Raw genomic sequence first — 24,476 nt, forward strand, 5'->3', positions numbered from 1 at the left:
CAATAATATAATTGAATGTGTTAAAATATATATTACAAATCTATTCATTATATATATATATATATATATATATATATATATATATATATATATATATATATATATATATATATATATATATATATATATATATATAATTTTATATAAATGTTAATTTATTATAATTTTTATAAATATATATTTATTATGTAATTTTTCTTTTTTCTTCTTTTTTTTTAAGCTGATTTGTTGTTTGAAGATTTTTTTTGTTGAACTAATGCAAATTATGGAATTAGTGGAAATTATACAGAAGTTTAAAAAGTGCACATATTTTGTGATCATAATTTATTAGATGCATCACAGGAACGTAAATGGAAATTACAGCGAAATGCTCTTCTTTCAGAACAAAGACCATAAAATGGCCCGGGTGGCACTTGAATCTCTTTATCGGCTGCTGTGGGTCTACATGATCCGAATCAAATGTGAAAGCAACACTGCAACACAAAGGTAGTGTACTGAAAACCAGAAACATACAGTACAAGTCACAATTTAAGAAATAGATTTCTGATATAAGAAATATAATGGATATTTCAAATGCAGGACACTGCCAGTGATGATGAAGAGTAAGATTTGATGATGTTAAGATGACGTTTTGACCTTTTTATCCATTCCAGCCGCCTCACCTCAATCATATCAACGCTGTTCCCTAAGGGTTCACGGAGCGTCGTTCCCAGAGACATGCCACTCAACATATTTGTCAAGATAATTCAGTTCATCGCCCAGGTTTGACACCCACACACCTTTGTACACCTGATAAGCATCTAAGAAAATATTAGCTGCACATCTATGTTTCTGTGTCAGGGCGTTATTAAATAACACACAGCAATATCCTCTTTGTTTCTCTCCTTACTAAAGGAACGGCTGGATTTTGCAATGAAAGAAATAATATGTGATCTGCTGAGTGTTGGAAAATCAGCCAAAGCTTTCAGTTTAAATCCAGAGGTAATGTTTATTCTCAAACACACACCCAGTAGACCGAGTTGAGATCTTGTCATGAGAAAATGCATATTTGGTTTATTGTCTTGTATTTGTGTGGTGTATGTCCAGAGAATGAACATCGCTCTGAGAGCATTCCTCGTCATAGCTGATAACCTGCAGCAGAAAGATGGTGAACCACCCATGCCGAACACAGGGGCCACTTTGCCTTCTGGGAACACTCTGAAGAAGAAAAAAACCTACCTCAGCAAAACTCTAACTGAGGAGGAAGCTAAACTTATAGGTCAGGCCACTGATATTGTAAACACCTGCTTGCGTGTGCTTGAGTTTGTTGTGTATCTTACAGTTTTTTATAGTCTGGATTGTTTATGTGGTTCCCTGCAGGTATGGCACTGTATTACTCCCAGGTCAGGAAGGCCATTGATAACATCCTGAGGCACTTGGACAAAGAGGTGGGCCGCTGCATGATGCTCACCAATGCCCAGATGCTTAACAAGGAACCCGAGGACATGATCACGTAAGCAACTCTTTCTGGCCTGTCTCCACCTATTAGTGTAACATGAGTGGGTGAAGGAAAAGCTCACAACCAGACAACATACTGTATGAGTCACATCCAGCCCACACACCCTGTTCAGACAGTTTGACATTCTCTTTTTTTCCTGTTTCCTCTTGTTTCTCACCTTGTTTACTTTTGCATAACTCATCCCTTCTCTCTCGGGTCAGGGGTGAGAGAAAACCGAAGATTGACTTGTTCCGGACGTGTGTTGCGGCTATTCCCCGTATCCTGCCAGACGGCCTGTCCAAAATTGAGCTCATCGATCTCTTGGCCAGGTGAGGTTCACCACGCACCCTTTGACTAAAAAATGAACCTTCCAATAAAAAGTTAAAATTATCACTGTTTTTCTCTTTGCATTTTGCAGGTTGACAGTCCACATGGATGATGAACTCAGACTCATTGCCCAGAATTCACTGCAGAGTCTTCTGCTAGACTTCTCCGACTGGAGAGAAGATGTGCTGTTCGGGTACACTAACTTCCTGCTGCGTGAAGTGCAGGACACACAGCAGGGCCTGCAGGACTCGTCTGTTAAACTGCTGCTGCATTTCCTGACCCAGTGGAGGCTGGCGATACAGGCGCCTGGAAAACGCTCGGCGGAGGTATAAACATTATGTGCCACTGGACGTTGAACATTTTCTCTCTGCTGGCTGTGCTTACTAAGCCAATATAAACAGTTATTTGGAGTTGTGGGCATGATCGTGTGTATGTGTATATATTTGTTGACTTCAGATGGGAACTCACAGCAGCGGGAGCTCCAGACTGCCGCCCGAGCGCAGTCCTCACTCCACGGTGCTGCACGCTGTGGAGGGTCTGGCCCTTCTGCTGCTGTGCTCCTGCCAGACCAGCACCCGCAAACTGGCTGTGTCCGTCCTACGAGAGATACGTTGCCTGTTTACAGCCATCGGACAAGCCGAGGTGAAACAAAACTGCTGGGACTTTAGCAGATTAGGCCAGAAAAACACAACACAAAACCAAGTGATGAAACCAAACAAGGCAGAATAAAATATTATAGAAAAAGACAGAATATCATAAAAACTATTAGAATAGAAAAAGACAGAATAGAATCTTGTAGAAAAGGACAATATAGTGAAGAAATAAAGATAGCATAAAATAAAAAGATGCGATGGAATAGAAGAAGAACAGAATACAAAAAGAATAGAATAGAAAAATAGAACAGAAGGTAGCCTAGACGAATAAGACTGGGAAAACAAAACCGAATCGGATTAGAAAAAAAGAAAGGGTAAAGAAATAAAAAGACTATATAGAATAGAAAAAAAGATAGCATAGAATAAAAAGATAATAGAATAGAATATGCATAGAATAGGAAATTACAATAGAATAGAGAAATAAAATAGAGTAGAAAAGAACAGAAAAAAAGAATAAAATAAAAACAATAGTATGAAAGTGGAAAGAGAATTAAACAGAAAATAAAATCACTAAAGCTTTTTGACAATATATTGAATTACATTTGACCAGTTGAAATAATCCTAAATATGCATACACATGCATTGGATTGATTTTAGACATGATACTAATCAGCACTAGACCTGTTAGTGCAGCATAAACATTATTCAACAAGAGCCTCATGACTGTCATGTGATTCTTCTCTCAGGATGACGATAAATCCATGATCGAGGTTATGGACCAACTGGCCCCCAGCGTGCTGGAAAGTTTCGTCCATGTGGCCTTCTCTGACTCTGTAAGCATTTCCCATTAGCCCAGCGGATGTGTTTCTGTTTGTATATCCATATGTTTATGTCGTTCTCAGTATTGACCTCTACTTGCATAAAATTGATTTGTGCCTCAAGGCTTTTATAGAACACAGTCAACAAATGTTTCTGTCTGTAGAGTCCTAACACACATGCATGCTTGCTCAAGTTCAGCCATTAAAATCTGTGTCCTGTGAAGGCCACCCTGCCCATGAGTCATCACGTGGACCTGCAGTGGCTGGTAGAGTGGAACGCACGCCTGGTAAACAGCCACTATGACGTAAAGAGCCCGTCTCACGTGTGGATCTTCGCTCAGTCTGTGAAGGACCCCTGGGTGCTCTGCCTCTATAGCTTCCTTAGGCCAGATCACCTCCCTAAGCACTGCTCCACCGCGCTCAGCTACGCCTGGCCCTACGCATTCACACGTCTACAGCTGCTTATGCCGCTAGTTGACCCAAAGTGAGTATTTACATTATATTTACTCTTAAAACTTGGCGTTTTGATGATTTTTTTTGCACGAGTATGCCAGAAAACAATAGTTTAAAGAATAGACATTCATGTCCAAAGTAGAAATTATTTTTGAGCCCCTTTCTTTGGACTCCCCACAGCAGTCCCGTTTATGCCAAAAAGACCAACACGCCTGGTCCAGCCGATGGCTATGTGACGCTGTGGAGGAATTACCTGATATTGTGCCTCGGTGTTGCCAAACCTAGTATCATGAGTTCAGGTCACCTGAGAGCCTCTACACCTGAAATCATGGCTACCACACCTGATGGCAGTGTCACATATGACAACAAGGTACATTATAAAATAATGTGATTCGTGATTCAGAAAATGAAAGAAAGAACTGTGATGTCATGAAAACGTATGTGTTTCTGATCAGGTGATAGGCACACCATCAGTGGCGTGGCTCCTGAAACAGCTGGTTCCTCTCATGAGATCGGAGAGTTTAGAGATCACCGAGTCTCTAGTCCTTGGCTTTGGACGAACAAATTCTCTTGTGTTCAGGTACTGTTTTTAATAAATAAACTTCTTTCTCAACCCAGTGTGCTATTTAGCATTTGTTTGAGATTTTTCATAGTTTTCATAGGGTTACTTCTTAAACCAGGGAATTTACATCAAATATATCGAAGAACTCAGGAAACTGCTCTGGTCTTTTGCCACACACAGTGAGGAGGCTATGAAAAATGTGTGTTTGAGAACAGCAAATGAAAAGAGCAGCAAGTAATGTGTGTGTCAAACAAAATAGCAGAGATGACTGTCATTCCATTCTGACGTGTGCCGTTACTTAGAAGTGGACAGATATCTACAGATTCCGTAAGACTCTACTAGTAGTTCACTGAAGAAAAGGCGGTGTTGTTAGTATTAAATGAATCTGGAACTATTTAAAAATGTTTTCAGTAATTTGAATGCAGGTGAAAAAATATATAAATATTAAATGAAAATCTATTAGAATCATAGAATTGTAACTTTTTTAGAATGTTAGAATTTAATGAAATTGGAAATGTTGCCCTGGCACCTACCCAAAAATTGATATATTTAACATAAACTACTAAAATAACAAAAACTTATTCAAAAATGTTTTGAGTAATTTAAATGCAGGTGAAATAAAATATAAATATTAGCTGAAAAGGTAAACCAGGAAAAAAAAAAATAATATAAAAAAAATAATATATATACATTTTTTTAACTAAAACTAAATTCAAATGACATAAAATATAAAAATAAAGCTAATTCAAAATATAAATAAATACTACAGTTTTGTATGAAAATACTAGAATAACAATGAGAACAAACTATTTAATGTAACTTAAAGATTTTTCAACCCTAGACATACTGATTTTATGAAAACATAGCAAGCACACTGTATAATAAAGCCATATACCCACCAGGCTATATTTATGTTGCTTTCATTCTGCTGATTTCTCCTGACTGTTTCTTACTTGTGTGTTTGATCAGGGAGCTGGTGGAAGAACTCCATCCTCTAATGAAAGAAGCTCTGGAGAGGAGACCTGAGGTGAGCTCTATCCTAATGTAGCTCTTTGGAAACGATGGAAACTCCACAAATAACGTAATGATCATAGTGCTCATGCACATTATTAGATGTAAATTGACTCTCTCTGTGTCATTCTTTCTTTCTGTCTCTGTAGAATAAGAAGCGGAGGGAGCGGAGAGATCTGCTCCGGCTTCAGCTGCTGCGTATATTTGAGCTTCTCGCTGACTCAGGGGTCATCAGTGACAGGTGAACTCTCCCCTCCAGGCCTGTTTTGTTGACTTAAGAAGTTAAATCCTGGGATTAACTTTCTAAACTGAGCTTATTTCGCAACAAAGCAGATCTTTGACCCCTGTTAAATTAAAAAGGGAAAGGGACAGTCTTGTAAAATCCCTTGTGCATCTGTTTTCTTCTCTGCAGTACCAATGGGGCATTGGAAAGAGATTCCCTGGCTCTAGGAGCCCTTTTCCTGGAGTATGTCGATCTGACCCGGATGCTCTTGGAAGCAGAGAATGACAAAGAGCTGGACATTTTGAAAGACATGAGAGCTCATTTCAGTGGAATGGTGGCAAACCTCATTCAGTGTGTTCCAGGTAACACACAGAGCCATTATTTTGAATATCCTTTATCTCTTTAAGGATTTAATATTGCATAAGCATTTCAAATGTCTTTCCCAGTGTATAATGAATACTGGAAATTCTCCCAAATATACTCTATAATACCAAAGGCCATAATGAGAGTGGGCCAGATATTTTAGCTGATATAATAGAGCCACTGATACATGGGTCTTGGTCTCTAAAGTTATCCAAACAAACCGCCTTTTCAGAGTCTCAGTACTCTCTAACACTGAATGAGTCACTTATTAAAGACCCAGGAGCTGAGCTATGAATAGAACTGTTCTGGCTCTGATTAATACGTGCTGACTGACCAAGAAAACCCTCAGACCAGCAAAGCACAACATCCCCTCTGACACACAAGCAGCCTACATAAGCCCACCAGAAGCCCTGCATCACAGCTAGCTCTCGAATCAAAAGATGGTTGTGAGGTAGGGCCGTTTAGTGTTGACATACTGAAAAAATGAGATTGGTATTTTTTATGAATAAATATGACAAACTCGAAAGTGACAGTAAAGACATTTATATCCTTACATCTTATGGTTAGAATAAGAAACTGCATTTAAAAGCTTAAAAGATCTTACCAACCCAGACTTTTAAACTGCAGTGTACATACCCTTGAACAACACCAGTTTATTTTTTATTTTAAGTTGCCTGACCAAACATGTTTTACACTGTACCATGCTGAGAGCAAATTGTGTTTTTCTCTTTAGTCCACAACAGGCGGTTATTGTTCCCCCAGCAGAGCTTGAGGCATCACCTCTTCATTCTCTTCAGCCAGTGGGCCGGACCCTTCAGTGTCATGTTCACACCTCTGGACCGCTATAGTGATCGCAACCACCAGATCACACGCTACCAGTACTGCGCTTTGAAGGTAAACCTGGATTAAAAATCAGCCAAGGCATTTTATCAAGACTTTATTCCCTCATACTTGGCATATTCTTGTAATTTAAGGAAGATGAGGTTTAGAATTTGTTCGGTGCCATTTGTCTCTTTGGCTCACGTCACTTGAAGGAAGAACAGACACAGTCATGTTAGCAGTACTAAATCAAGTGAAAACATCTGAAATCCATTCTGGAAAGTAACTGTATGCTCACTTAAAAACTAGCGTGTTTCTTGAGGAAAATCCCCCAAGCTCTTTACAGACTCTTTGTCCAAAAAGGCATGCACTTGGCAGTACCAGATGCTCTGACCTTTTTTTTGTTAGTTTTTTTTTTTTTAGTAGAAGGTGTGAAAAGCCGATTCTGTGTGTGTCGGATCGGATCAGGGCTGTTAGACAGAAGTACATTGTGTGTTAAGTTTAAAACCAGTGTGTAATTTCAGTATCATGATGACAATTCATTTTAAAGTCTTATTCCTGTTGGAACTGTGGTTTGTCCACATGCTCCAAACCATTGAGCTCAGTTATGAGATTTATTTAATGATTTATTTAATTTAATGCTAATGCTTTGTTTTTGTGTGTACATGGTTTGTTGTCAGGCTATGTCAGCGGTATTATGCTGTGGTCCTGTGTTCGATAATGTGGGCCTTTCTACAGATGGATACCTGTACAAGTGGCTGGACAATATCTTAGCCTGCCATGATCTCCGGGTAAGCATTCACTCGCTCCTTTTTATTGTTGGAATAGTTCATGTGTCAACTGTAGTCTTTGTCTTAACCTGTTGATGCTGAACAGGCTTCCTGTTTAAATTTTACAGCTGCTTTTAATCAGGTCTAATACCTGTCATTAAAACTTAACCAACAAGCCTGTCAGGAATGGCCTTTGAACACATTTAGTTTTATTTGCTTTTTCTGCTTTATTAACTCTAATGATTCTATGTTGTCAACCATTTAAATTAGTTTTATCTTGTTTGTTTTTGTTTGCAATTAACGTTGAAATGAATGACTAGAACACTGGGATAACTTTAATTCTGCTTTGATTATGATCACGTTTATATCACCGCCCTGTGCTGCAGGTGCATCGGCTGGGCTGTGAGGTTGTTATCTTGCTCCTGGAACTGAACCCAGATCAGGTGAATCTTTTTAACTGGGCTGTGGATCGCTGCTTCACTGGATCATACCAGCTCGCTTCAGGGTGCTTCAAAGCTATTGCTACTGTGTGTGGTAGCAGGTAATTGGAGCCTTCTTCATTGCCATGGTCACCTTTAATGACATTTTCAGATAGCAGATAATTATTTTGTTCTTACTTTTTTTAGGAATTATCCGTGTGACATCGTGACCCTTTTGAATCTGGTGTTGTTTAAGTCATCTGACACAAGCAGAGAGATTTACGAGATATCCATGCAGCTCATGCAGGTACTTAATAATACATTTTTTTTTACAATCACTTGTTCAGATTTTTACCTGCCTTTCTTGTATTTTCAGTGGTTGAAAGATGTATTTATGCTTGTATGTTTTTCAAGTTTTCCCTCCAAAAATAAACAAATAAATACATTGCTAGATCTAAAATATATATATATTTCTTCTGTGTCATTCAGGTTCTAGAGTCCAAGTTGTCCGTTTACTCAAAGAGGATTGTGGGGCAGAAATCAGGACATATCCTATATGGCACACATGGTCCTTTACCGCCACTATACAGCGTCTCTCTCTTCCAGCTCTCTAATCAGCTGGCCAGCATGTATCCTGAACTCACCCTGCCACTCTTCTCAGGTAGGGTGTGTATGTCTGTGACACACTTACTCGTGCTTTACAAGGAATAGCTGTTAGCCACATATTTGGATGTGTCATCAACCTGTTGCTCCACCAAAAGCAAATAAACACCTTCATGCAAAAGAACAGACCTGGTTGAGCGTGCTCTGTTATTGTTCAGCAGCTGAACTTTTGTCCTTGCACTAAACATTTTTACTCTTTTTTTTTATTTTTTTATCCGCAATACTTTCACACATGCAGAGGTCAGCCAGAGGTTTCCCACCACTCACCCTAACGGCAGACAGATCATGCTGACCTACCTGCTGCCGTGGCTGAACAACATAGAGCTGGTTGATACAGGACTGCTTCCCCCGACCTCCAGCCCGTGCACTCCAGAGGAAGAGTCTCAAGGGCAGTCTGACAACCTGGGAATCACCCACAGGCTCAAAGGAAATGGTTGGGGCTCTTTGCAGGCCACCTCACTGGTCCTAAACAACCTCATGTTCATGACCGCAAAGGTGAGAGGCACTACATTGTGTAAATAGCCAGTTGTGGTATTGACTCAACCCATCCAATTGAAAAAAGCTCAAATTACTGTAGATATCTTTAATATCTCAGTTGAATCTACCAAACTGCAAAGAGGAGGAGGAGGATTATGATTATTTATAACGTTTATGCAAGAATTATTGCCTAACATTATACAATGCTACAATACAGTGCAATGAAAGGGTTGAAAATGGCATCCTTAAAAATTTGGCAATCAACTACCGTGTTGTTTTTGTGTGGTTTGCCATCAGTATGGAGATGAAGTCCCAGGTCCTGAGATGGAGAATGCCTGGAATGCTCTTGTGGCCAATGACAAGTGGGGTAACAACCTAAGAATAACGCTGCAGTTCCTCATAAGCTTGTGTGGAGTCAGCAGTGACACTACACTGCTGCCTTATGTAAGGAAAACACACATATGGACACTCTTTTAATTTCATTCGATCTTTATAATGGGCTAAAATTTGTTTGAAACTGTTTTTAGATTAAGAAAGTGGTGATATATCTGTGTCGGAACAACACCATTCAGACCATGGAGGAACTGCTCTTTGAGCTTCAGCAGACAGACCCAGTAAACCCAGTGGTCTTACACTGTGACAACCCACCGTTTTACCGCTTTGTTGCCAGCAACAAGACCTCTGTTGTGGCCTCAGGTGAGGCACATATCCCTGGGGGGTGGTTAGCAGCTTTTTTATCTTTAATCTGTAAATTATTAAAATATAGTCACTTATAAATGTAGTACTAGCTCAGCTAAGCAGTGAGAGTTCTATGGCTTTGGTCCATCCCATTGCAGAACCCTGAGCTGTGCTGTATTGAAAGCTTTGAATTTTATAACCCAATGTTTGGTTCTGACCTAATGATGGTTAAATATTCAGTTTTTTGTTTGTTTGCAAAGGCACAACATCTAGCAGCAATACGGTAGTAGCCGGGCAAGAAAACTTCCAGGAGACAGATGAGGCAAAGATCGTCAGAGAGAATGAAGAGAGGTAGATCTTCATGTAACTTTGATTTCCTTAAAAAAATGAAGAAAAAGACACATTTTTTTAATATACTAATTCTCCACCACACATGGGCTGTAAGTTCTCATCCACCACATACAGTCTAAGTAGGCAGCTACTGAACAGCCAATTAACAGATGTTAAGTCAATATGCATGTGCATTCTATGTTCCCTAACATGTATTTTGTGCACACATTTTCTCAGGTTAAGCAATGCAGCCCGGGCTCATAACCGCCTGGAATCACGCTACAGCAACAGCTCAGGAGGTTCTTACGACGAGGAGAAGAGTAAGTTCTTCATCTGACCTGTATTATGGTTGTAGTTATGGACAACTTTACAGTTCACAGAGCTGGGTGTGCAACTCCAGACTTCATAGGTTACAGTCAGTAATCCTCCAGATTACAAGAATAGAGCAACAGATGGTTCTCAGCTGTCAATCCACACACTGACCTATTGACTAAGGATACTCATTGTTTAAAAGCTTTAAATTTCTAACAGCTGACAACTGTACATGTGTTTACCTTTTGGTGCATATTATATATACGAATAATACATGCGTCTCCGTATCAAAGAATTTGGTACTGAAATTGAGGTCACGACATATGCCTTTGTCTGTTTATTTTCTCATGCATGTGCACACGTGTATTTGTGTGTTTTGGGTGGGAGCTGCCAGCTTTTGTCCTGCCTACATACCTGTCATGACAGCTGATGGCTGAGTGACAATATGAATGAAAAGTTAATTGCATGATGCCCTCTGAATTGACTCATCGCACCAGATGGTTATATGAAGTGACAGAGTGAAATTCCTCTTTAATTGAATTGAATAATTCATTAAAATGTATTAATTTATTATTTATTATTATTATTTATTTTTAATGGATCAATCATTTTTTATTCTAAATCATCAGTTTGTTTAGAATGATTAATTTAGTAGATTAATGTAAAGATAAAAAACACACAATACTTTATGATAGTGGACATTTCAAGAATATTTTAGAAATATTTCCTGATTTATTTTGGTTATTAAAAACTCAGATTCAGATGATTTGACTAATTTGATGTTAAATTGTACGTAACACTATAGACACATTTCAAAATGTTTCTAATTATAAAGCTTTCTGGAATACTTTGAATGTGATTGGTCACTCATAGCATTCTGTGAATGTTTTACCATTGTGTCCTACAAAACTGTGCCAGTTTTACATTTTCTTGTACCACTCTGGTATATTTCTACTTTTTGGAGTCAGTATTTAATGCCAATTTTATTCAATTATGGTATTTGGTATGGTGTTTTGGTTACCTTGTTCACATTGGTGTCCTAGCAACTCTGTTTTAATGTAATGTAGGTTTGACTCCTATTATGTGTGTTAACAGATGACCCTCTGCCTCCGTATGCTGCCTGGTTGATCAGTGTATTGGAGAGTAACAGACCTCAGCCTCTCCCCATGCCTGTGAATGGAGGCTGTTGGGCCCCGTTGGTGGACTACCTGCCCGAGACCATCACCCCACGGGGACCCCTTCACAGGTACCACCCGAGCATTCCTTATGCCTTTGAATTCCTTTGCATTTTAATACAGTCTGACTGAATGAGAGTTTATGGAAGGTCTTAAATGTCCAGCCCTCCTACTCTCAAAACATTTACACAGACATACACGGACTCACACCATAAACTCATCCTTACAGAGTTGCTTTTGTTCATGTGCATTGAATTGATTTTATTAAGCCAATCCCATAAAACCCGCTTGTGTTAGTTTGTTCTAGAATTTTACAGCAGTTGCCCACAACTCTGTTTTGTTTACAAGAGAGGAGCTGTTGTTCTGTTGCCATGACAAAAATTCTTACCAGCGTCCTTCTGACGTTCAATGATTTTTCAATAGGGAGGTAAAGACGGTCAGGCGTGCATCAAAGGATGGTGCAACAGCATATTTGGGATTTTTATTAAATATTTGTCAAGTTCATCAAATCTGTGCAGACAGTCGGATATACATCAAAACTCATTATTTATTGAGCAGAATTGTTCAACAGTAATACCTGCTAAAAATAAACTCCCATCTTTGTTTTCTCTCTGGATCTGCGCAAGCCAAATGAAGAGCCATATGTCTATGATTCACAGTCACATTTTAGACCTTTTTGCCATTTCAGTAGATAAAATAGCAAAGGGAGGATGGGAAATAATGGACAGAAGAGATGTAATCAAGATTGATGCCAGATTTGAACTTCCATCATCCACATGATCACTAGGCCACAGTTTCCTGTCTTATTATATATGTACATCTTTCAGTATGTAACACTATTATTGTGACGTGTGCCGGCAGGTGTAACATAGCTGTGATCTTCATGACGGAGATGGTGGTGGACCACAGCGTCAGAGAAGACTGGGCGCTACACCTGCCGCTGCTTCTTCATGCCCTCTTCCTAGGTAAGCACTCTTAAATTTCACTTAAAATTCTTTCTCACCTTTTTATCCTATTTATTAAAATGTGGAAAACCCCCTGATCTAGACCCCCTGTACCTTTTTTAGCTAAAAGATATGAGGGAGTTTATGTTTGGATGTGTCTCCGTGAGAACGCACTCACATCTTTGGTCTGGTCTACTGCATATAGTGCCCGCATTCTCCAGTGTAATTCACCCCAGCAGTCTGTCTGAATAGCAAAGCACAACAATGAAAGAAATGTGAAAAATGTCTGTGATGAAAAACGAGGAGTAGGAATAAAAGAGTGGGCTGGCGAAATGCAAACTACTCATGGCTTATCTCTCTCAAACTCTTGATGTCGTCAGCACCTCATGCCCACAACATGTTTTCTCATTATGTCTTTTGGACACACCTGTGATCATTTGTTTTTCGGCCAGAAATATAGAGTGCAACAGTGACTTGTTCACTTTTTGATGCCCTTTGTTTTTCCCTAAAAAAAGATTTGTAAGCTCAGTAATGGATCAGAACACTACGTATAAACTTTGATTTGGAATTAAAAATATTTAAACTTGTATTTCACAAATAATATGAAAACAACATAAAAATATTGATTTATAGTATACAGATATTTATAGATTCATTGTGGGAGTGGGCAGTTTCTATTTTATGATACTTTTGTTCCTATGATAACTCCATCAGTGAAATTCTCTGCAGGGCTGTGGTTAGTGTAGTTCTTGATCAGTAATTCACCCTTTGCAGGGAGTTCGTTTGACAGGGATCCGACCAATCATAATGCAGAATCTGCCATTTTTTCCAACAACAAACCAGTCAGCAGAGTATATTCATGTTGTGAACTTGAAAAATGGTGTATCGATGTCTTTGCGTGGTTGAAATGATTCCTTCTGATGTTCATTCATGTTTATTTTGTGCTATTACCAGTAAAGAGGAAGAGATGATCTGTTCACGTGCCACTTAAAATGAGGCACTGCATTGATCTCACGACACAGTAAAGAGCCACAAAAGGGTATATATTGTTGGAATAAAAAAATATATATATATATATATGTATATATATTGGAAGGCTGAGACTTTCCAAGCAGGCATTGGACATTAAAATAACGTCAGGTTGATGTTGGACTTGACGTCTGGCAGATGTTGCACTTTGGTTAAGAATAAAAACCAGGTTGATGTCAGTATTTGACGCCAATTTGACTGACTTAACGTTGGATTTTGGTTTACACAACCTAAAAACAACAAATATCAATATGTCAGCTACCGTCGTTATTGGACATCAAATTAACATTGACATTAGACGTTGAATTGATAATTGCATTTTGGACAAATTTAACCAAATATCAACGTCTTATTTTTGTGTGTCCCTGCTGGGAATTTGTTTCATACCAGAAGTAACCATGATGAGACTCCATGATGTCTTTCACTGTGTGAGAACATGATGTGTGGCATGAGAGCAGTATAGCTTGTCTGAGGTAGCAATAGTAACTAAGTGGGGTGGTTTTTTTTTTTGCGAAGGATCAGTTAAGCATCATATTTAATGAACTTCAAATCACAAATAACAGCATATAATTTGTGCTCATGGCTAGTCTGAACATTTGTACAATTTAAATGTTTGCAAAAAAATGTCCTGAAGAATTGTACTCTTTTACTTAAGTCTGCATTGTTATATTTTGTGTTCTGCGCATTATATGTTTATTAAACATAATACATTGCCCGTGTTATGCAACTGCACAACAGTGGGAACACTGAAAGTAATTTAGTTCAGGTTCAGAATCTTGTTCATTCCTGTCCACTTCATTGACTTTTCTATTCTGCTCAAATCAGTTCAGTTAATTAACCTGTGCATCTCTGTCCTCTCAGGTTTGGATCATTACCGGCCAGAGGTATTTGAGCACAGCAAGAGGTTACTCCTGCATCTCCTCATCGCCCTCTCCTGCAACAACAACTTCCAAGTCATCGCCTCTGTCCTGTTACTAACCAGAGAGATCGGCGACAACAAGACACTCACCGTTAAATCCAGCTACCAGCCTGAATACCTCTACACAGGTACAATCATTTCTATACCCAGAATCCAACATGACACAAAAAGACACCATCAACTGACAGAAATAATCTGTTTATTTATATCACTGCACAAAAAGAATTCCAGTTTCTTGCTAGAAGTTTTGTTTTATTTCCCATAAGAGTCAAATTCACAGTAAAGTTTCAAATTGTGCTCAGATATGCCAAGATACAAAAGTCTGCAGGAAAAGCCTCTAAGAGTGAATACTCAAATCAATCGTGATATTTGGAGAGCAACCTGTAAAAATTTCCTCTGGGTACAGTCTTTACCCACAATTCCTTGTTTTGAGTACAACAACTATACAAAATCATTATAGTCATGCCAACTTGAACAACAAGATGAATGCAAAAAAACAAACAAACAAAAAAAACATTGCATTAAACGCATCTGACCTCATTGTGTCACATCACCTGCAACAAAGAGCAGACAGTTTGAGTATTCATCTACATTTTCAACACAGCTTAAATTTACAAATGAGGATGTAGGCAACTATTATGAAGCTAAAGTCCAAGGGTGGGGATTTAATTCTCTTTGGCATAGAATTCTAAGTATTTTTGGCAGCTGTTTGCCTTTCTCGATATAGAAGAGACCAAGGTAATTAGTCCAGACACCCTGCTAAGTTTCAGTTTGCATTATGACTGAGGTTTTTCTGGCATTTAATCTTTTATCCTGAATGTCTGTTTACTGATACCTGAATAGACTAATGTCTGAAAAGTCACCGCTGACAATTAAAGCTTGGAATTCAAATCACATTTTTGTAAATGTTTTGGCTCCTATTTTGATCGTACAGACATCCATTGAACATTACTGGCGAATTTGAAATGGAGAAAAGCCTAATTTTGAAACGAGGCTGCAGACACAATAATAATAACCTAAAAATGTTTAAGCATTTACAGATTTGCTGTACTGTTTTAAATCTGCATGCATTGTGTATTTAAACCACATTCCCGTCTGAACAGGGGGGTTCGACTTTCTGCGGGAGTGGCAGGCATCACCTGTGGCGGATTCCGGACTAAGCTCGTCCTCCACATCCTCTAGTGTGAGCCTGGGAGGAAGCATCGGAAACCTGCCACAAATCACAGCTGACCTGGAGGAGCTGGACGAGTCCTCCGCAGAATCAGATGAGAAAACCAACAAGCTCATTGAGTTCCTCACCACCAGGTGCGTGGCAAAGATGCAGATTTTTAGCATTTTTTTTCGAAATATGTGGATGAAATCAGATTGAAACTCAGATAGGAGGGATTTTTCAGGCACATAAGACACTAATCTAGACTGCATAAATATGATTATCAGGATGACAAGACAAAATGGATAGTGCATCAGCGATCAAATATTCATAAGCTCACACATCCCTAGTGGTCAAAGATAAAAACAATTGTTATTGAAAAAAAATTCTAAATAATAATGCCATCATTTATTATTAATTATTATTATTTTAAAGATTTTACTTAAATGCATTTTTTTAAATGTTACATTTTATTTTATTTGTTTCAAATTAGAAAATTACACACCGCAATTTTTATAAATATCTCAAAATTTTCTCCCCAGCAAAACTATTGGGCATTTGCCAGAGTCACTAAATCAGTCATTTAGAGAGCAGTAGTTCATGTATATGTGATTTTGGTGGTGGTGGTGGTGATACAGTGCATGGAGTACTGTCCTGTCCTTACTCAGGGCTTTTGGACCGCTTTGGTGCCATGAAGACATCATGCCAAAGAACCCCAACTCTAAGAGCACTGAGCAGCTCACTAACTTCCTGCGGCATGTAGTTTCTGTGTTCAAGGAGTCCAAATCAGGTAATTACCTAACATTGTTAGTGCATTTATGTGTCATATTTACAGAATTAAATATCACCTATACATTATATTCTGGAACAGTGGTTGTTTGATAAGTGACTGATAAGTGTCCTGTGTCAGATTTCCATCTAGAGCATCAGCTGAGTGACGTTGCTTTGCAGACGGCCCTCTGCAGCTCCTCCCGCCATTATGCCGGGCGCTCGTTCCAGATCTTCCGTGCCTTGAGACAACCCCTCTCTGCCCACGCAGTGTCCGACCTGCTCTCACGGCTGGTAGAGGTTGTGGGGGAACATGGGGATGAAGTACAGGTGTGCATCAATCAGCAAGAGTATTAAAAAACATCCATGCAATAAATGCTGTAATTATATAGCTCTCTGGATTACCTCAGTTCGGTTGCTTAAATGCATTTGATGGTCAAATAATTCTTAGTTTCAATCTTTTTGTGATAATTTTGATCTTTTTTGCCTTCCAGGGTTACGTAATGGAGATTTTACTCACTCTGGAGTCTGTTGTGGATAATTTAGCTGAATGTCTGAACAACAGTGAACTTATGGCAGCTTTGACGAGGTGAGAATTACATGCTGTATATTATGTTCTCCTACCATTTCAACATACATGTTTTATAGCCATAGTACACTACTGTGCAAAAGTTTGGAAATTGTAATAATATTTCACAATATTATTTCTTTACTGTATTATGGGTCAATAAATGCAGATTTGGTAAGAATAAGAGCTATTTTTATAATTTTTTAAAATAATTTACCAAAACTTTGGAATGGTACTATTGATAACAAAATAGCAAGATGGAAAAAAGTATTAAATTATTAATTCATTTTTCTTAACATACATGCAATGTCTCTTCCATGTACAGAGATTCTTCTCCAGACTTCCTGGTGAGCGGGAAGCTCAACCCAAACCGTAAGAGCACAGGTCAGCTGAACATGCACCAAGAGGGTGGCACTAACGAGCGGAACAGGCACCAGCGCAGTTACTCCGTCCCCAAGAAGTTTGGTGAAAGCGGGGAAAACTCATCCTCCAACCCTCCTCGTAGCGCCACACTGGACCGCATCCAAGCCTGTACGCAACATGGTCTCGCCCGATCGGCCCGCAGTACATCCTCCAACTCGACCCGCGCCGACACAAGTGTCATCACCGACCCCTCCCACTCCAGTCACCCCGCCAACCTGCTCGCCACCATCTTCTGGGTGGCTGTGTCTCTCATGGAGTCGGACTTCGAATTCGAATACCAGATGTCATTGAGGTTGGTTCACAAACTGCTGGCACGTGTTCCGTTGGATCTGCAGGAGAACAGGGAGAGACTAGAGAAGCTCCAGGCCCAGCTGAGGTGGAGTGGCTTTTCCGGGCTGCAGCAGCTGCTCCTGAAGGGATTCACTTCTCCGGCCACAAATGATCTTACTCTTCAGCTGTTCTGTCAGCTTACACCTGTTTCACGAGTACCAGTAGTGGACACATCACAGGCTGTAGGTGGGTAGAATGGTACTGGCACAATTTTAAAAACCTTTTTACACAGGTCTCTTGTGACTCAACAACTCAAAGCAGTGACAGAAACAGTCCTTGCTTACTGCTCCTGTCTCTTTGTAGACTTTGTCAGTGTACAAATTAGACTGGCTTGAGCATTCAGAGTCATGTCAGGTTTTGTTTGTAGCTTTTGTGTCTTTGAGCCTTTTTTTTAAGTTAATGGTTTATTTGCTACTATAAGTTGTCTTATTTGTTGTAAAAAAAACCGACTGGTCTACTTGCCTGTAACTATTTGCATCCTGCAAAGCAAGACTGAAGAGTTGATTCTAGTGTCCCATCAACAGATGCTGCATTATTTTAATCTTGCTATTCATATGTGTCTTTAATCTACCTGTTTAAGACTGAATGCAGCTCAACCTGATATGCTTTGACATTGAATTGTCTGTGATATTTAGCTGCTTTCCTTTCACTTCTTTTCATGTTTTCTTTTCTGCCTGCTCAGGATTTCCTCTGAATGTGCTTTGTCTGCTGCCTCACCTGGTGCAACACTTCGGAAGCCCTACGCAGTTTTGTAAAGAAAGTGCTGAGAGGATCGCACAGGTCTGCCCAGCCTGTTTTCTCTACACACTCCTTTTATTAAACAACACCCTGCACTTCCTTGACATTTACACCCTCGTTCTAAACCCCTAATCCTGTATTATATCCAACTTCAAAAGTGTATTTTTCTAGACTTATTAGGCATTTACAAAGACAGCTGACTAACAGCATGCATTTACAATAAAATCTTAGCTAGTCTCCATATTTCTGCAGCCTTGTTTAGATCATCAAAATACCAGTCAGTATTAGCAGCACACATATCTAACTGTATATAGTGACACAACTGACCACAATAAATAATTAATAATACACCATATAAGTATTAAATTATCTAATGTGTTCCCAAAGGTTTAAATACCTACGATATGTAATTTATGACTGTTTCTGGTGTGTTTTCTAGGTGTGTCTGGAGGAGAAAGACAAGAACCCTAAACTTTCTCACCTAGCTCATGTAATGACTCTATATAAGACCCGCTCTTACACCAGAGACCCCTTCTCGTGGGTTAATGTGGTCTGCCGCTACCTGCATGAGGCCTTTTCAGACATCACACTCAGTCTGGTGACATATATGGCTGAGGTGAGCTGTCCTGAGGCTTAAATGTCCAAATATAAGCTACAAAATGATAGATATGCTGCAGCTGATATTATATGTGAAGAGCACCCTTTTAATACCAGCTCTCTTCATAGTTGCTAGACAAAGGATTACCCAGCGTGCAACAGCCCCTGCTGCAGATCATCTACAGTCTGCTGAGCCACATGGATTTGGCAGGAATTCAGGTCAAACCTTTCAATGTAGAGGTGCTAAAGACTATCGAGAAATTTGTACAGGTGAGATCTTTGTGTTGAACCACTTGATTTAGTATTCTTATGGTCATTTGTAAAAAAAATTCAGTCTCATTTTTCATACCAATATATGTGTGCCCTCTAGACGGTTCACTGGAAGGAAGCTCTGAACATTTTGAAGCTGGTTGTTTCCCGTTCTGCCAGCCTGTCCCTGCCGTCCTATGCCCATGGCGACTTAGCTCACCTGGAGGTTAGCCGTATGATGTGGGATGGCTCATCTAAAGCCCTGCCAGGAAAGACAATGGAATTCCATTTTGACATATCTGAGGTAATTTACACAGTGCACACAATACATTTTGTTGTTCAATTGTTCACATGCATGCTTCTTTGCCTTTGCTGTAGGCAAAAACAACGTTAATGCTTTTGAAAATATCAGTTTTCAGTCAGATTATACACCACAGGTTCTCAGACTCATTCAACTCTTCAGGTGTGGCCCGTGTTGTTGTTTTTGAACATGCATTGGTTATCAGGTCCCATGAAGGGCGCTGTCTCTTTTCCTTTGTTTTTGGTACATTTAAGACCAAAGGGAAGGTGCTCAGGTTCTCAGCTTGCTTTAAGATGGAGAAATGGAGATAATAGTCAACGGAAGTTTGGGGAGATGTGTTTTGACTGTATTTGTGATTAATAACAGTTCTGAATAAAGTGTGGTTTAAAGGGTTTCAACTGCAACCTTATAAAGTATTAAATAACAAGTTTAGAAAAAGTGAATTCTTTTGTGTGATGTTTGAAACAAGCAGCAACCTTCCAGTCTCTCTCTTGAAACCAACACGGAAGTGACTTAAACTGCAATTCATTGGCTGGCCGCTAGAGACTGGCTCCAAAATGGATTCAGTCTCATAGACACCCCATGTTAAAATACCCAATCTACAGCAGAAAAAAGTATGTTTACAGCCTGGTACAAAAAGTAGTTTTGGTCTATATAGAACTTCTTATATTAAAAACAATCAAGCCCTGCTCATATTTAAAAAGTAACGCAAAAGTAATGTAATGCATTACTTTCCATAAAAAGTAACTAAGTAACATAATTAGTTACTTTTTAGGGAGTAACGCAATATTAAAATGCATTACTTTTAAAAGTAACTTTTCCCAACACTGGTTAATAGTAACTTGAGAAGGATATCCGTTTGCATTCAGCTGGTGCAGGAACTACCAGAAGTGCTGCTTTCTCCAGGTATAACTAAGGCCTCCTTGCAGCCAACTTTGTGTATGAATGCCCTCTTCTGGCTATATGCACTGCTACAGGAACCCCTCAGTTCCTAGAATTGAGTCCTTACCTCTGGTCCACCCTGATGAAAGTAGTGATATCCTGTCCAGATGTAACATGTGTATGATGATAAGGAGTTCAGCAATTAGACTGTTTTTCCACACATGCTTGTTTATCTACAGGAAGACCGTGACTCATGGGTAGTCTATGAGTGTCTACAAACTGCTCAGAGCCTGTTGTTGTGCTATAGTGCTCATATTTGTGTAGGGGGTTCCGTGTCTATGTGAGTGAGTTACATATGTATTGTATGCATGTTTGTGTCCAGACGCCAGTTATTGGCCGCAGATATGATGACCTGCAGGGATCAGGAGGGAGAGATGGGAAAGCCCGTGTGATCGGAGTGACCCGTAGCACGTCCTCTACCTCTTCGGGGTCCAATTCAAACACCGTCCTAGTGCCAGTCAGCTGGAAACGTCCACAATCATCACAGGTGACAAACATTTCATGCTGTTCTTGTTAGTCAAGGTACAAAAGAGGCATAACTTCATTTTATTCTCTTGTGCTGCTTTAAACGGTGTCTTTTAGCTTCCTCTTTGTTTCTGATTACATTGTCAACTGATATTTTCCTTTTGTTTAACAGAAGCGAACAAGAGAGAAGCTTGTGAATGTTCTATCACTCTGTGGACAGGAAGTTGGCCTCACCAAGAATCCATCTGTAAGACCTCGCTGTCACTGCTGCTTTATATGACACTTATTCCTATGGTCTCATAGACTGCAGGAATAATATATTAAATCTGTGATTTATTTTATATTAATAAAAGCCCTAATAATTGTGCATCTAATGCCATAACAATTAAAGAACAAGTCTAAGTCTTACAAGGCATTATAGTAACTGGACCATTGCATGATGCTTTCTTTGCATACCCAGACTCCATGCTGACTCCACTGTCATGTTTGTTTGTCTCAGGTGATCTTCTCATCCTGTGGAGATCTGGACCTCATGGAGCATCAGCCCAGTCAGGTGTCCTCTGAGGATGGGACCCGGGAGGACACTCTGGATGATACCACATCAGAGCAGCAGTTCAGAGTCTTCAGGGACTTTGACTTCCTGGACGTAGAGCTGGAAGATGGAGAGGCAAGTAGAAAATCGGATTGTTTTTGTTTCACACACATTTGGAATTTTTATTTTACAAATCTGTACAAATCTGAAATTGATACTTCTGTTCAGCATGGATGTGTTAACATGATCAAAAGTGACAGTCACAACATTTATAAGGATTTCTATTTTAACTATTTGCTGTTCTTTTGAACTTTCTTGTATACGTACGGCTGAAGAACTGTTCAAATGTTGATTTCTAAATAACTGGATATGTCTGTAGGCTTTATTTCCCCATTTCTTCGTCTTTCAGCTTTTTTTCTTTCCTTGTTCTTTCAGTTATTTAATTCAAGTTCTCTATGAATAATAAAATTACATTTAAGCTGATCAGAGAATGCCTGACTAATGTGCCCATTGCTTTTCCTCTGGTCTTTCTCACTGTGTGGCTAACACTCTCTCTCTTTCTCTCCTGTGCTGCCATAGGAGCTGCAGGTAAGAACAGCTGTGTTAGCATGTGACAGAGGAAGGCTGAGATCATGTTTCCATACCTGTGTCATTCATGTAGGCTCTCATCTATCACAGGCTGCTATGGCTTAAAAGATTAGTTGTTTTTTTATGCTTAATATATGGATGTCATATTACATACTGTAGAACTGCATGTTAGCAGCATCTCATCGCAACATTTTTTTTTCACAGTAAATCCTTAAAAATTAGAATTCAGTTCAGATTGTTTTAAATACTTTTTTCAGGTGTAGGATCTAGCAGCTTTCTTTTTGTATTGTGTTTCCCCTAGACTACAGAGTAATTTAGGAAATTAATTTTATTTTATATTGTTTTGCGAAGTCAGAAACTTTTTCAGATATTTGTCTTTTGCGTTTACTTTGTGTTTGCATGTATTGTTAATGTTTTGCAAGATTACTTTAAAGTGTGTTATGTCTACTCCCTTAGGCCGGAGAGGCTAGAATAGTTTAGACCCAACTCATGCTAGAGGATACAGCTGTTAAATCAGTTGTGTGTGTTTGTTTTAATAGGGTGAGAGTATGGATAACTTTAACTGGGGAGTGCGCCGGCGCTCTCTGGACAGCACAGATCTGACTGAGCTCCTGGAGGAGAGTCAGCACTCTGATATCACCCCCTGCATTGGCATACATGACCCCCAACAAGACTCAGATGACTCCTCTGAAGAAGAATCCAATTCCACAAGCCAAAGCCTCTCCCATTCTCAACTAGTATGTGCTATCGATCTATCTATCTACCGATCTGTCTGCTAAACTACCTACCCACCTGTTCTATCTGTTTTAGCTTGATAGTGGTTTTCTTAAACTGGACATTTTCTGATTTCAGACCATGAACCTCTCCCCCTCAGAGGACACCAATCATACAGACTCTCTGTCCACTTCCTACGACACCACATCAGCTGACCCAAATTCTCTTAATGCTGCTACACCCTGCTTGGGAACATCACTACCTGATGACCACATCATGCCGCCTGTATGTTTATAATCACTTTAAGCTCACTAAAACTTGTTCTGCAAGGGTGCAAATAAAACCAAACATTTACTTCAAGATCTACTTCATCATGCAGTTAATAACTATTACTGGCATGTTTGTGACTTCTTTAAGTTTGTTAATGTGACACTTCACAATGAGTTAGTCACGCAATATTGAATATCGATAAATTATTTTTACATAACGAGTATATATTGAACAAAGGCTTTAGCTATAAAAATACATTGCACACCTAATACTTATGAATGGAAGAAAATATAATTTGCAATATGGTGGAATATGTCCCACCTTTTCCATAAAAGAGCCTATTTCTAGTTGGCAAAGTCATCGTGTCACTTCTGACAAAACTGAGCACCACTCAACTCGCTCTCTTTCCTCTCGTAGCTCTTTTACTGTAAAGAATTTCTCATCTTTCGAGTTGACCTCTAGTATGACCTTTCACATTAAGGAAAGAAGCTCACCAGTGATCTACTCTCCTAGGTTTTACCAGAAGACGAGGAGTCAAATGTCCCAGAGGATGACCTGCCATTCGGTGTGAATGAACTGCCAATGAGGTTTGACTGTGGCTCTAGCACTAATCTGGACCTTCCTGCAGAACAAAACCGAGCTGGAATCAACCAGAACCCAAACTCCCTGCCCAGGTGAACACATCAGTACAGTTTGATATCATTAGACTGTTAACCGGTGTGGTTATTTAAGGGTAACCCCCTTTCTTCCGGTTTCAATAGCTACCATTTTGGGGAGGACCGAGATGATCTGGATGAGCTGGGCTTTCCTCCTCCACCCTCCCCCTTTTTCTCTGCCATCCTGGCAGCATTTCAGCCCACGGTGTGTGATGATGCCGAAGAAGCCTGGCGGAGCCACATTAACCAGCTGTTGTGTGATACAGACGGGTCTTGTGCCGTCTACACCTTCCACATCTTCTCCACAATGTTTCAGGTAAAGTCACTCTTTCTATTTACATAGTCCTGTTTCAAAATTTCTATTCATATTCGTTATTTAGAGGTCCAAAAGTAGGTTTTAGGATTGTTCAAATGTATTTTTGTCTACAGAACATCCAGAATAAGTTCTGCTCCCTGACTAGCGATGCTTCCAGTTACCTTGGGGACGGCCTGAGGGGAATTGGGTCAAAATTCGTGCAGTCATCTGAGATGTTGGCCTTGTGCTCAGACTGTCCCACACTGTACGTAGACGCAGAAACGGTAAGTGGATATACAAAGTTGATTACATAAAGCCATGCTACAGGGACCTATCCTAAATAATAGTTATGATTAAGCAGTCAGAAAGTATTTTTATGCTAGGTTTTGTCTGGCCTCTTGTAGATTGTTTCTTATGGGCTTCTAGAGAAGATGAAGTTCAGTGTTCTTGAGCTGCAGGAGTATCTGGACACATATAACACCAGGGAGGAAGCTGTTGTCTCAGTAAGTCATTCTAGCTCGCTAAGCT

The 24,476-nt window shown here is 39.5% G+C and overlaps 1 protein-coding gene across 7 annotated transcripts in view; it reads left to right on the plus strand.

Moving 5' to 3' along the window:
- The window catches only part of fryb (furry homolog b (Drosophila)), a 54,828-nt gene that overhangs the window by 25,921 nt on the left and 4,431 nt on the right, over window positions 1–24,476 (plus strand). For 3 of the 7 annotated variants that reach the window (XM_052567440.1, XM_052567438.1, XM_052567436.1), the window contains exons 12-57: window positions 383–486; window positions 654–762; window positions 895–981; window positions 1,087–1,258; window positions 1,360–1,492; window positions 1,699–1,806; window positions 1,896–2,130; window positions 2,261–2,446; window positions 3,144–3,230; window positions 3,440–3,699; window positions 3,849–4,038; window positions 4,124–4,248; window positions 5,200–5,257; window positions 5,391–5,482; window positions 5,654–5,826; window positions 6,561–6,721; window positions 7,327–7,437; window positions 7,803–7,957; window positions 8,043–8,142; window positions 8,325–8,496; window positions 8,737–8,993; window positions 9,273–9,419; window positions 9,503–9,671; window positions 9,914–10,004; window positions 10,221–10,303; window positions 11,391–11,541; window positions 12,332–12,435; window positions 14,305–14,490; window positions 15,466–15,667; window positions 16,151–16,302; window positions 16,423–16,610; window positions 16,775–16,869; window positions 17,174–17,787; window positions 18,284–18,381; window positions 18,779–18,955; window positions 19,066–19,206; window positions 19,307–19,489; window positions 20,751–20,915; window positions 21,066–21,140; window positions 21,393–21,560; window positions 22,553–22,750; window positions 22,866–23,012; window positions 23,511–23,671; window positions 23,759–23,969; window positions 24,083–24,232; window positions 24,353–24,451. In XM_052567440.1, the coding sequence (XP_052423400.1) occupies window positions 383–486; window positions 654–762; window positions 895–981; window positions 1,087–1,258; window positions 1,360–1,492; window positions 1,699–1,806; window positions 1,896–2,130; window positions 2,261–2,446; window positions 3,144–3,230; window positions 3,440–3,699; window positions 3,849–4,038; window positions 4,124–4,248; window positions 5,200–5,257; window positions 5,391–5,482; window positions 5,654–5,826; window positions 6,561–6,721; window positions 7,327–7,437; window positions 7,803–7,957; window positions 8,043–8,142; window positions 8,325–8,496; window positions 8,737–8,993; window positions 9,273–9,419; window positions 9,503–9,671; window positions 9,914–10,004; window positions 10,221–10,303; window positions 11,391–11,541; window positions 12,332–12,435; window positions 14,305–14,490; window positions 15,466–15,667; window positions 16,151–16,302; window positions 16,423–16,610; window positions 16,775–16,869; window positions 17,174–17,787; window positions 18,284–18,381; window positions 18,779–18,955; window positions 19,066–19,206; window positions 19,307–19,489; window positions 20,751–20,915; window positions 21,066–21,140; window positions 21,393–21,560; window positions 22,553–22,750; window positions 22,866–23,012; window positions 23,511–23,671; window positions 23,759–23,969; window positions 24,083–24,232; window positions 24,353–24,451 (7,230 nt within the window). The remainder of the gene's footprint in view (window positions 1–382; window positions 487–653; window positions 763–894; window positions 982–1,086; window positions 1,259–1,359; window positions 1,493–1,698; window positions 1,807–1,895; window positions 2,131–2,260; window positions 2,447–3,143; window positions 3,231–3,439; window positions 3,700–3,848; window positions 4,039–4,123; window positions 4,249–5,199; window positions 5,258–5,390; window positions 5,483–5,653; window positions 5,827–6,560; window positions 6,722–7,326; window positions 7,438–7,802; window positions 7,958–8,042; window positions 8,143–8,324; window positions 8,497–8,736; window positions 8,994–9,272; window positions 9,420–9,502; window positions 9,672–9,913; window positions 10,005–10,220; window positions 10,304–11,390; window positions 11,542–12,331; window positions 12,436–14,304; window positions 14,491–15,465; window positions 15,668–16,150; window positions 16,303–16,422; window positions 16,611–16,774; window positions 16,870–17,173; window positions 17,788–18,283; window positions 18,382–18,778; window positions 18,956–19,065; window positions 19,207–19,306; window positions 19,490–20,750; window positions 20,916–21,065; window positions 21,141–21,392; window positions 21,561–22,552; window positions 22,751–22,865; window positions 23,013–23,510; window positions 23,672–23,758; window positions 23,970–24,082; window positions 24,233–24,352; window positions 24,452–24,476) is intronic. The other 4 variants (XM_052567439.1, XM_052567442.1, XM_052567441.1 and 1 more) reach the window with 2 other exon arrangements.

The sequence above is a fragment of the Carassius gibelio genome, chromosome B10 (genome assembly GCF_023724105.1).
Source record: "Carassius gibelio isolate Cgi1373 ecotype wild population from Czech Republic chromosome B10, carGib1.2-hapl.c, whole genome shotgun sequence".
Classification (NCBI taxonomy): Eukaryota; Metazoa; Chordata; class Actinopteri; order Cypriniformes; family Cyprinidae; genus Carassius; species Carassius gibelio.